This window comes from Zosterops lateralis (genome assembly GCF_965231275.1).
Source record: "Zosterops lateralis genome assembly, chromosome: 13".
NCBI classification, from domain to species: Eukaryota; Metazoa; Chordata; class Aves; order Passeriformes; family Zosteropidae; genus Zosterops; species Zosterops lateralis.
Genome location: NC_139773.1, coordinates 8,464,250 through 8,477,728, shown reverse-complemented (window position 1 = coordinate 8,477,728; position 13,479 = coordinate 8,464,250). Strand labels below are relative to the sequence as shown.

Genomic DNA, 13,479 nt, shown 5'->3' with positions numbered 1-13,479 from the left:
GAGAAGGGAAGGGGGCAAAGGAAAGAAATAATAATCCGAAACAAGATTAATCTTACGAGCTGTGCATGTTTTCTTGCACCAAAAAAGACAAGAAGCTACCAAGCAAACAGTAACCACTTATTGCACTGTTGGCTATGGATAAAGATGAGCCATACTCCTTCCCACTAACCCTGCACTGGAAACTGGAGATAGAACTCCTGCAGGAAGAGGAAATAAAGAGGCTCAAACACGCCCACCCCTTCCCAGCAGCATGTACCCCATCATTTGGCTCCCACTAGGCAGGAAATGCCACATGCAGGAGTATCTTTATGTGCTGTTTTACACTGCAACTAACCCCAAGCAATTGCTGTGCATCATTTCTCGTGCACAAGCTATACCCATCCCTGTCACTCCAGTGGGCATTTTTGCACTGTATTTGCACTGAAAACACAAGGCAAATATTGAATCACTGGCTTTCCAGATTTCTGCCATGAGGCATTTTCTTTGGCTGGAGAAGGCTCCAAAGATCATTTAGTTAACCATGCACATGGATGGAGTTTCTCAGCTGCAGCAGATGAAGCAATGAAGCTGGAAAGAACAAACTCTAAATCACTAAATTATAAATTAACAAGAAGACCTAAGGAGTAAATATTTAGAAGAGCTCTCTGAAGCCTTAAGGATAGGAGCATCACGACTAATTATTCCAGTGATCATTTAAAGATGGAGTTAGGAAAGATCAGAAACAAGAGAAAAATAAATCTCACCAATTACACACATAAATGCAGATTAATGCCATGTGACTAGCTACTGCATGAATATGCAAGGCACTTATTAAAATGTTAATACAGCAGTCACAGACAATCTGATTTTCATTTTTAAACAGTCAGCTGCAGAAATGTAAAACTGGAGTCCTTTTTCTCTAACTTCATCATTCAGAAGTAAAAGGTGATTTGTTCAGAGTAAAAAAAACATCAGTGAAGTTAAAGGGTGGGATTTAGTAACTGTAAGCAGCAATAGAAAACTAAATTCAATTACCAAAACTGGTATGTTGTAATGACAGAAAAAGTTCTTAAAAACAACAAGCCAAAAAAACACCAAACAAATGGAAAAGCAAATAAACACTGAAAAGCAAAGACAATTAAATTGTTACTTCAGTGCAGAGAAATGTTTTTCAGTTGCATTCTGTGCCCAGATTTCATTTTGCAACTATGAAAGTACTGTCAGTTAATCATAAAAGAATAACAAATTGTTTATAACACAGACACATAAAGTAATTAATTAAATAATTCAGAAGGTTTATTTAAGCTAATCTCAATAGTTATACAATTTCTCATCATTTGTTTCAAAAAGGAACTCCTACCACATCTTGTTTGTTGTTATTCAGGACACAGAATTGCCGGAGGCTGCAGTGAAAGCTGAAGAACAGGTAATTAACACAAAAAGGAAAAGCCACAGAGGAAACTTGAGCCAAAATCTCAGCCCCCTGAGTCTGCCCAACAGCAGAGAATGCCAGTGGTGGCAGACAGACACCTCCACTGCACACGCACACAGAACACAGGTGACCCAGCAATCTGACATTTCAGCACCAGTGAGAGGTAAGCCCACTAAAGACAGGGCTTAGAGTCAGCCAGTGGAGAGAGATCCCTCTCCAACCTCTTACTTCCACTGGTTAATATTAAGAACAAAAATTCTGTGAATTTGGATGACAGCCATTGCTGACTAAAATATCAGACCACTGTACCAAGCCTTAGACATAAAATAAGGTTAATAATTTTTTATTTTGTACAGCTTTTAGAGGCACTTGAGAACCAAGTCTGTTTAAAACAGCATGAAGAAGACACATGAAGATGTGACTATCGTAACACACAGTTTTGCCTTTGTATTTCTACACCAGATTATATGTCTATTTTCTGAGCAGAAAGAAAGTAAGGCAAATATCTCTGCCATTCAACAGTGTGGGTGTAGAGCTGTCCTGGTTTCAGCTGGAATAGAGGCAATTTTCTTCATAGCAGCTGGTGCAGTGCTGCATTCTGGAGTAGTGAGAATAATGTTGACACCACAGTGACACTTTGGCTGGTGCTGAGCAGTGCTCACCTGCAGGCAGGGACTCAGCAGATTCTCCTGCTCTGGCAGTGAGCAGGTGCACAAGGAGCTGAGGGAGCAGAGCCAGGACAGCTGACCCCAGCTGGCCAAGGGATTTTCCACACCCAGGAAGGTCATACCCAGTACACAAACTGGGGGGAGTTGGCCGTGAGGAGCTGATGGCTGCTTGGGGAAAGGCTCGGCATCGCTCCGCGGGTGGTGAGCAATTTTACTGTGCATCACTTCTTTTCCTTGGGTTTTACTCTTCTTCCTTTCTTTCCTTTTCATTGTTACTATTGTTGTTGTCATTTTTTATATTATTTTACTTTATTTCAATTATTAACCTGTTCTTAACTCAACCCTTGAGTATCTCTTCCCCATCCCAGTGCGGGAGGGAGGGAGTAAGCAAGTGGCTGCGTGGTACTGAGTTGCTGGCTGGAGTTCAAACAAGACAAGGGTATTTTTGAAACACTGGCTCTTTTGCAATTACCCTAAACCATGAAACGTTGCACTGAACTGTTTTCTTTTGAAATTATCTATTGCCTGGGTATCGTGGATCACCGTATTCAGAGGTGCAAGTGACGAAGATTTTATCCATTCTAGTTCTCATAAAGATTCTTAAATGAACAGACAGCTGATTTCAAACATGAAGATTTTATAATTTTCAACCCATTCTCCCCTTGCCTTCCTCACTTGCAGTATAGCTTAAGGGCCATCACAAATAATCCAGAGATCTTTCAGTGTTTTACTTGATTAATTTGACCATCAGCTGTATTGCCAACAAGGAAAACTAGACCAACAGTTTGAAGCTCACCAGCGAGGATACCAGGGAGCATCTTGTTAACCAAAGACCACACAGTAGCCCAAAATTTCTTTATCCTAGAAATGAAATATTTCAAAAGCTCCCCAACTGCAGGCTCTTGGGGCTAAGGGGAAGAAATTTCTGATAACCACTGCCCTTGGGTAACAAGTTCATTTTGATGCAACATCTCACAAAATGAGGATTTCCTGCACAGCTGTTGCAGTGTCCTTAGAGACTCAGTTTTCAGGCGCTCTGTGCAATCGTCCCTCTGCTCCCTCTTAATTCCAGTCAACAACAGCCACAGGCAGATTACGTAGCTGGGACATCAGTGACATGACCAGGAGCCTATAATAGCACTCCTAAGCCCAGTGATTTCATTTCTCTTAGTATCACATACAAACACACAACAGCTAAGAACCTGGCCCTTTTCTCCTTAATAATTCACCAACAACTAAAAAGTATCTCCTTATTTTGCTAATCAAATTTAAAAAACATAATTATATAAAGCACAGGGCTAATATTAGACCTAAATACTGATGAGATCTGTGGTAATTCCTGCTAAGTGTCAGTGGCCATGATCTCCACAGCATTTATAAAGCTTTACTGTTCACTAACTTAGGCAACTTTACCCTTGAGAAATGTACTAAAGCACTGGATAAAAGACGGATATTGCAAAATATTTCACAAGCTATAAATTAAAGAGAAGAGCGTCAGCCAGAAACTTTGTTTTATTCCTTTCAGAAAAACAGTGACTTCAAGACTGTGGTCTACAAACCTGGCCATCTGCTTGTATGCCTCTTCAGCCACTGCAAAGATATGTGGATCCATATCGCCCATATTTTGGCCACTGTAGGCATTGATGATATCTTCTCCATAGATAGGCAGCTGTTCATAAGGATTTATGGCCACTAAAACAATACCTACAAAGGAAATTAAATAAAAGGAATTATTAATAGCTGTTTCAAAACAAACCCAAACAAAAATGGTTTTAACTTCAACTATTGTTCTAATCTTTCTAAAAATGTTAAAGAATGACTGGTATACTGACTTCAACAGATATTTATTCTAAATACAGCTCTGCATACGTAAAGTGCCACAAGTTTACTTCTACCCTGCTCTGGTAACCACATCAGGGTCAACTTTTCACCTTTTCTTTCTATCTGCCTTTTCTAAAGCTAGCATGCACAATCCAAAGAGATTCAGAATGTGCAGACTTGAAATACTGTTCAGTGCAGTAAACCAATGAATGTGCATTGTACTTCCCTGTGTTTTACTCTGAATTACCAGTGATACTGTAATTTGTGAAGTATAACTACTAGATGGTCTCATTGACTGCCAGTTTGGGTATGTGCAATGTGTAAACCCTTCAGCTGTTGTGAAAGAATAACATCCTCAGTTTTTGTCATAAGCAACTGTGTATAGACACGGAGTAATTTGGATTCCAGGGCATCTCTGCCAATCAGGAAGGACAACCTCCTGGTGAAAGGCATCAGAAAAACAAACAGTAGACATATTCCACAGGGCTGACACAGAGCAGCATCCAGTCCTGTCAGGAAATTAGGCATTTACAGCTCTAGAAAGCTTCAGAACACCCTCATCTGACACATCTGAGAATGTACTTACACTTCCCATTTTCTAGTTTTTCCATACAAATTAAACACATCATTTTTTTTAATGCCACTCATCACTACAGCAGTTCTAAATTCATGCCACTCTTTTACTCTCCCTGCACAGGAAAACTTAAGTCTTACTCTTTGCAAACTTCCTTGCCACAAACAGTGAGACCTCAGATGTTTTAGGGACAATTCTCTTTTTCATGAGAAATGAGGATTGCACTATCCACAGGGATAATCTGACAAAGATTCCTTATAACTTTCTCTCCTGCAGCATTTACAACAGGTAGGGAAAGTTTATTTGCTCTGTGCAGGGGTGGCAACACCAAACAGTGATACCCAGCTGTGACAGGCATACTGTGAACCCCTTGACATGGTGAGGGCTCCTCATCTCAACAAGGAGAGAAGGGGAAAAAGCAACTCCTCTAAATTTAACTCTGGACATATTAAAACCAGAATTTCTTCTTCTGTAAATGTATTTTGGTGCCTAAGTGTGCTAATGCAGTTGCAGATGGCTGCACAGTGATTACACCAAGCATGCCTGGACAATCCATCCCTGAAGAACCTGCCCCAGAAGCGTTTCCACAGCCCTCAACTTGCTTCTGAATTTACTCAGAGACTCACTCTTGCACACACAGACTTCCTCAATGCTGATCCCAGCTCTCTGCTCTGTGCAGATTACAGTGTGGTGATGTCTATCTAAGAAATTTTCCACGGAAAAAGCTGGGAGAAGGGCAATGAAAGCACCTACAGTCTGGCACTGCTGCTGGGAGCATCAACCAATTTTTAAATCCTTTTATGCATCTATAGATCAAGCAGAAACCATAGCAAAAACATGAAACAACAGAATATGTTTTAGGGAGAGATCTGAGAGACCTTGATGTATTTCCTCAAATACACAGCAAGTTTTATGTCTGGACACGCCCATGTGAGGAGAGTTGGTGTTTTTCCATCAGCCATGATTTCACTGGAATGACTCAGGAGCTCCAGTGAAAAATCTCTATAAACATTTATGCCAAGTTCTAATGCTGTAACGATGAACTAAAAAATAAGAGTGGGGGTTAGGGACAGGAAGTGACCTCAATACTACAAGACTCGAGGAATATTTTGTGTGCCAATTTTTAACATCTGCCCATAGAAAAAGCAGTAAAAAGTGAAATACAGTGCACCACCGAGCTGAGCCTCTCAGGCTTGCAAGTCTCATCAAAGAGACATTACAAAAATCTGTGTGAGACTTCCGATAATTCCCTCCTGCTTTTGGTTAGGCTGGCAAAAATAAACCCTTGAATTGGGAACAAGCAGCCCCATGACAACCCTCCAGCATATTAAAACACTTAACTTCAGTAGCAATCTGTAAAATCTACAAGCAACTACCATCTGGAAATAACCAAAATAAGTGCGTTAGGAATTATTTGCTTTCTGTAGAACTTTGAAATCAGTATGCCTCACAGGGCTATAATCCAGATTAATTTACATATAACTTCTCTTTATCTCCACTAAATCATACTGCTATTTTAAGAAATATGGCCTTTCCTAATCAGATTCATGTGTGTTTTTGTTCTTACAATTACACTAAGTTGAACTCTGGCTACTCTTTGTGCCATCCATCTTTATGCCCAAAGTAAGCTTATCTAGTTCTTTTATCTTGAACATACTCACCCATCTGTGGCGAAATTGGACATAAACGTAAGTAATTTATTAATTCAAATTAAAGTCTGCTCTCCTGCATAGCAGGCAGTACTTTTTACTAATCTGAACTAATCAGCAAGATTCACTGAGTTTTCATCACAGCTGTAGCAGTTTTTCCATGTCCAGTCCAGACATGCCTGTGGGAGGGGGTATGGTGGTATTAGGAGACCACAAAACTGAGACTGAAAACCTCTCACAAGCTCAGGCCATGAGACTGCAGTTGCACAAAAGCCCTTTCACACAAGAGCTTTGCCGTGGGGGCACTTGGGAAAGAAACACAGATCATGTCCATAGTGGGGGAACTGAGGTGGTTTCCCAGTGCTGGGACCACAACATGCACCCTCAGCAGGGGCTGCCCAGAGAGGCATCACTGGAGATACCCAAAACCCATATATTTTAACTGGTCCAAGCCCTGAGAAACCTGATCTAGTCAGACTTGTTTTAAGTAGGAAGTTTCACTGAAGACTTCCAGAGGTCTCTTCCAACCTAAATTATTCCATGCTCCCACTGCATGACTGGATGAGATGTGGTGTGAATCATCACCCACTCCTGTGTGGAGTGATGTCTGGCTGCAAGCAGGGGGTGGCAAAGTCTGATCCAGTCCCCTGTGGTCTGGTCACTGCTGAGAGCAGGACTGGGAACAGATGTGCTCTGCTGAGTATCTGCAGATTAGGAGCAGCCACAGTGAGCAAAATGTGGCAGGATGTTAATGCCTTCATCTGTCCATCACAAAATGTTTAACACACTGCTTGTCTTACTGAAAAGTTATGCTAAAAGCTAGCAATGTATTTTGACTAAAAATTGACTTAAAAAAACCATATGCACACATAGGAAAAAAGCCCAGAAGCATCAAATCTAAATTTTAAGCCTAAACTACCTCACCATGTTTATTTTTAAAACAGACCATTCAGTTGCAATTTTACACTTATGATAAAGTGATTATTTAAGAAACTTTCCTCCATTCTGGCCATCTGAAAATACCACAGGCAATTATAAGTTTGGGTAACCTCTGCTGTGAGTTAAATGTTATTTTTAAAACCAAGATTTACTGTAACTGTAATAAGACAAGCACTGGCTCAAGAACTGTTACAAATTCACTCCTGTAGTTGCCCTGATGGGAAAGCATGAAAAAGAAAATAAACTGATGTCTCCCAAAAGACATGGAGGAGCTCAGTGCAGAGGTAGGCAATTAAAGGTGAGGAACAAAACCACCAAAGAGCAAGGCCAGCTCCTGCACCTGCAGTGTGTGAGCCTCCTCCCACCCACCCCAACCTGAGCAAGCCTAAGGAGAACACCAACCAGACAGGAATCCCACTGGCAAGTAAAAACTGCTGCATACACATTTCATTAACAGAATCCATTGAGGAGTTAGAGGAACATACAGTGAAGTCAATTTCCTCTGAACCTGAATATTCTCAAGTCTATTAATGACTATGAACACAGTGATTTCCCTAAGAATAGTCCAGCATGTCCTATCACTAAATGATTTTAAGTTAAAAGCAGACATATCAACAGATAGCTTTCCTTTCCCTGCCTAGGGCATTCTCTGTAATGATTATTCTCTGTAAAGCCAGTACTTGCCACAATAGGTATAGATGAGTTTGGAGTCTATGAAGCGAACTTTGAGGTTGTGCAGGACGGCAGGCTCGTGGAGATAACTGAGTGCTGTGAGGTCATTCTCACCAACCAGGATGTCGGGGTTCCGCAGGGGCGGGAGCTCCTTCGTCTTCGGGTCGAGGCTGTACTCTAGGTCCTGAAAATCAAATGGACACACTTCAAAGAGCTGGTGTTTAGGTTTCCTCACTCAGTAGCTCCAACTGTTCTTCCCAGCAAAACATGCCCAAGGTAAAAAAAACACACTGCAAGATTTCAGTTCTCTGGTGATTTGAGTTAGCAGTTCATTCTCCAAAAATGTCATTTAATATTTCCCAGAGGGGTTTCCTATATGTACAACAGCCAACTGTATAGAGATATCATCTTTTTAGACTATTACTTAAGCAAACCCCATGCTTTTGCTGCCATATATTTATTAGATAAGCCAAAATACATGATATCATAAATCTAGCCAGCTTTTCCCTATTGTTTTCCTCTTGAGTGGAACAGGCAGGGGAAGAAGATTCCCACCAATCTATAGCCAGCATCACACACGGTAACACAACATAGGAACATTGGCAGAACACCGTGAAGAACACAAACACTGGGAAAAATGCTACTTAGAACTTTTTTCAGATATAAATTCATCTCTAATATAGATCTTTTAATTGCATGTGTCTAGATCTAAAATCACTTTATTTACCTGCTATTTCCATGAAAAAACCCAACTAAAAGGATGTGAGCTGTACATGGACGTCATCATTTCCCAACACAGTACGCAGCATCTTCTTTGTAATGCCTTTAATCCTTGCCTTTTTTATCTTTATTTTTATCTTTATTTTCTGCTGGTTATGCTCAACTTAAAAGTCACAGTTCTTTCTCTGCAACACTGTTCTCCTAGCAACCCTGTCTCCCTGGAATAGCAAACCAGGGCTATACGTTTAATGGCATAAGTAGAAAAAGATGATGCAACTGAACATAACAGGCAGCGGATAAAAGCAACTGATTTTTAATTTTTTTTAAAGAAAGAGCAAAATTGATTTTTGTAACTAAACAGTAAAATTTATCACCCCAAAAAAATGCTGCAGAAAGTGAGTGGACAAAACTAATAGCACACACCTAAATACAGATATATTTTGACAGTAGAGCTTCCTGCAATAGATACATCAGACTCTGGTTGAGAACAAGAACTATCAGCTTACAAACAATACACAGACTTACCTTGCCCTCTTCAAGTCGAAGCTGGAGGACTTTATCTCCAGGTTTATAGTCCTTGAGAAGTTCTGCTGACTTCCATACCTCCTCTGGATCAGGGATCCAAACCCTGGCATACTGTAGTACAACAACAGCAAAAGATCAGTGAGCTTTGGTTGCACTATAGTTAAAACATTGAAATAAATGACATTATTTTTTTTTCTTTTTTAAATACATGTTTAACAGACAAACCCTTAAGCAAGAGGCAAGTTAATTAGTACATCTGAGGTGAATAACCTGTTCTATTGATAAAAGGCTACACAAGCATAATTTTATTGCCTACACAGAGAGAAAAAGGCATTTTCTATGCAGAAGGTATTCCAAGATACACATTCAATGCTGAAAATCTACAAAACAAAAACAAAAACAAAAACAAAAAAAAAAAAATCAGTGCTTTCAGAAAGATCAAAAATTTAGTTATCAAAAAAAATGTGGAGTAACTCTTTTGAGTAGGTTTCTAAATGCATTTGTAGCATAATATTATAGAGCCATTTTTGTCTTCTTTTTCCCCAAAGAGAATACTTTGGCCCATCTGTGTTAATTTAGGCAAAGCTGCCTGATCAAGTGTTAAAAGCTCTTTCCTTTGTAGTTATAAACAGAGCCAGTTTAAAATCGATTATATCCAGAATGCCAAAAGAAAAAAACTGAAAAGATTTGGTTGAGAAGTCCCCCAGATAAAAGAAAAAAACCCAACAACAATCCAGATTCCCACTAATGACCATTTTCATACAAACTTTATTCATAAAAGTGACCCAATGCAAACATATGATTTGTTTTCAAAACCAGCAAGATATTAATATTTTCCAATGAGTGAAGAGACAATTGTTACCTCATAATCAAGAATCAATTAAAGATGTATGGGAACCAGCTGGTTACTTATACAGTCACATGGACATATGAAAACAGCTCAAGCAGAACAAGGAAAAGGCTGTGGCATTTTTAATACATTAAAGTTCCTGAACCAATGTTCTTGCAATGCCTCGAGAGCACTGAGATCACACCACACCCACCACCTTTGCAAACAAAGCAGCTTCTTGGCTCTAGAGGTACATTCACACACCTCATTGCAAAACATTCTCAGTGCACTAACTTATTTCAAAATAACTATAATGTATTTGTCAAAGTGTGGCATTTGATGGCAGAGAGAACTGTATTTGGTCATACAGCTTCATCACCTATTCTTACACAACTTATTTTTGTATAACTTCCTCTGCCGCAAAGAATGATGAAGGGTTTTTTCCCCCACTTATTAACCCAGTTTTCCCACTAAAATTACAAACTGCTTGTTTCTGCAAGGGATTTTCTGAAAGACTTCATGAAAATCTTCATATTGCTGTCTCGTTGCAAGACAGGGCATGATAAAACGATAAAATGAGCAGCAGTTTGGGGAGCAGAACCCGTGAAGCCCCAGCAGAGGGAAGTGCACCTGCCCAGCTGGAGGCTCAGTGTCTGCAATAATTTTGAACTTCAGGAAGCAATTTGTTTCCCATATCCGTGACAATCCTAAGGAACACCACACATGAGTAATTTACAACAGCCTTTTAAATCAATGGCTTGTACCCTTAACACATGGCAGCCTTTAAAGCACTGCCTTCATCCCAAGAGCTCCTGAAAAGCTTATGCCACACACACAAACCAAGTGAGAGGAGAAGGATAATGAAATAAGTAAATAAGACTTCACTTTCATCATTCCCACTACACAGTATGTCACGCTCCCACACCTGGCCCTTCTCCATCATCACTGGGTGTTACTGCCAGCTCTAAGAATCTACTTTACACAAAGACAAGCTTTGCTCTTTGTAGTCAATTTGCGCTGGTGTGGCATCTTTTTTTCTTTGAGCTTTGTTAGTTTCATATGTATTTGCTAGTGTTTTCAGTGCAAAAGTGCTGCATTATTTTATTATTATATAGTCTTTCCCCCACTCCCCAAGAGATAAATTATTTGAAAAATGAAAGATGCCTAAAACAATTCTTCAGTACGTGCTCCTGCCAATCACAGAGCACTGTATGTAACAACAGAGGAAAGCAGCAGCAGAGGGCATGGTCTGGGCACTTGGATTAGTTGTTTTCAGCCCTTCTTTATCCCCAGTTCACAAAGCAAAGAACTTTAAGATGAAATGAAGGTCTGTGCTAATAACTGTATGTGCCATGCAAGCACAAACCCACAGAAACCACATAATAACTCCAAACTAATTAAATAGGACTTGACAGTAGAGGTGCCATATTAAAGTCAAGTAGTATGCTAAAGAACAATGTTTTCTTTCCTTTTCACTTGGTTTGAAACAAACTCTGTAAAACTTCATAAATCATAAACTCGTGATTTCATGTAATAGTAATTTCAAGTCACAATTTCACATCATAATTTGAAATCCTAAAATCAGTAATTTGTAAGATCCATATGTCCAAACATAGCACAATACGCCTGTTCTCAGAATTATTTTATTAAAACAAAACAAAGAGCTAAAAAACAAAACCCTGCCAGCAATCAGGGAAGTTTTTTCAGTTTAACAAAAGATGGTCCAGCACCAGACACAGCTGAAGACTAAACGCATATCACACTTTGACCAGGTTCCATCCCCAAGATGCAGCAGAAGTTCCCCACCCCCAATATTCCTGACAGGATATCCCTTCCAAGGAATTAACAGAAAAGAAAGTAAATGTGAAAGAGGAAAGCCTTTAAATGTTGTCTAGCCAAAGGGATCAGCAGGCTGCGTTCCTTTAGGCTACACAAAATAGTTTCCTGACCTAAGAAAGGCAGCAGCCTGAAAGACAAATAAGCTGAAGCAGCAAATGCTGTATACCAGTTTCTAACTATGTGACCTATGGCAGCATAAAATAGGCATCTTTAATTTATCCAGCTAAAACTGTACATTTTCTACCATCTAGAGAAGGGAAAGAGAGAGCAGAAAACAGATCACCATAGAAACTGAGCTACTACAGCCAGCAAACCTTCCATGACATAACCCTACAGATATTAAAGCCATCCTATGAGCGCTAGGCTGCAGCTTTTCATCTCCAGCACCAGTGCCCAGCCTTAAATCCCTGCCAAAGAAAACACCTGGTAAAAGGAATGGGTGGGAGGAAAGAGAGAGATGTTCCTAATTATAAGTACTGAATCATTTCACAACATTCTCACCTCATTAACTTAGCAGAATGGTTTGCAAAATCAGATTTTCATGTTATCTTTTATATAATCAGTTGATACTAAAATTCCAGTGCTGCCTTGCCTTTACTGGAATCCAACCCTATAGAGGAAAACAAAGCACCAACACTGGTGGAAACAGGACCAAGGGCCTCTCTTGGGAAATACCGTATTCTGGTACCCACTATTCATCTCTCTTTATTTACTAGTATATAAAATAGAATAAGGCTAAAATAAGATAAACTTCTAGAGCCACTGATTTACAAATCAGTCTTCTAAAAAGGGAAGGAAATTCTAGTTAAAAATGACTATGCTGTCTAAAATTCTAGTATTGAAATGACAATATAAATTATAGCAAGAATCAAATGAACTTTAGTTTAATCATCCTAATTATGATCCATGAATACATTACTCTTTGTGGTAGTTCAAGGCAAATTTTGAACCACCAAAATAAAACTTCTGATTGGGGAGGTACAAGTATGACTTACTCAAGGAAAAGGTCAAGAAATAAAATTTTAGATAAATATTGCTACCTTTCTTGTCAGCCCAAACTTATCTATAGTATCACTTGCACTTTATATTTCAGTACTGATTTGGCTCAAATAAATGAGCTTTGCTATCCTTCCTCTGTGGGTATGACACTGGCTCAACATTGATGAATTCCTCTCCTCACTGGAGGTGTAGGACTGGGAGAGGTGTGTGGAGGACACACAGCACATCCTCCCACCTACAGCAAAGGGTTCCTCCAGCCCAGCATCTGCAGGACCACGGCTTCACCTAGACTAGACTGAAAGTCAGAATGAAAATAGAAGGGATACCAAGGAGATGTCCTGGAATTCAGAAGAAAAATAAATAATTAAATGCATAATGACGGGACTATTTCAGATCTCAGTTTCCTGCCCACACTCTCTTCCAGCCTCAGCAGACCAATACAGATAAAACAGCATCTCCAAAATCCCCTGCAAGTGTGGAGTGCTGTACTTTGTTCAAGGAAGGACAAGCTGGGCAATGGTTTTAGACACCTATAAAGCAACTCTGAAAGACTTCACAGCAGAAAACAAACACAGAACTTTTCACACCATACTGGTGGGTCAGAAGGTTGCCTGGATTACTACAATTCTACATAATAAGAAAATATAATAGAAAATCCCAGTATTCTGTCATACCTCGTGATTTCTCTTAGATCACATGAAGAAATCAGCAGACTATAACAATTATCTATCAAATGAGACCATATGACTCACAAAGCCTCTCATCTGAGACATTAACCTCTTGAAGTACTAATTGACATTGCTGACAGAACGGAATTAGCAATGCAAGAGGCT

The 13,479-nt window shown here is 39.6% G+C and overlaps 1 protein-coding gene across 12 annotated transcripts in view; it reads right to left on the bottom strand.

Annotated features, from left to right (window-relative positions):
* MYO5A (myosin VA) overlaps positions 1–13,479 on the bottom strand; it is a 96,797-nt gene that overhangs the window by 68,383 nt on the left and 14,935 nt on the right. For 9 of the 12 annotated variants that reach the window (XM_083871041.1, XM_083871046.1, XM_083871048.1 and 6 more), the window contains exons 2-4: positions 8,980–9,090; positions 7,747–7,918; positions 3,639–3,783 (exon numbers count right to left, since the gene is read on the bottom strand). In XM_083871041.1, the coding sequence (XP_083727167.1) occupies positions 3,639–3,783; positions 7,747–7,918; positions 8,980–9,090 (428 nt within the window). Of the gene's footprint in view, positions 1–1,014; positions 1,093–1,339; positions 1,579–3,638; positions 3,784–7,746; positions 7,919–8,979; positions 9,091–13,479 lie in introns of those variants that run through there. The other 3 variants (XM_083871044.1, XM_083871052.1, XM_083871043.1) reach the window with 3 other exon arrangements.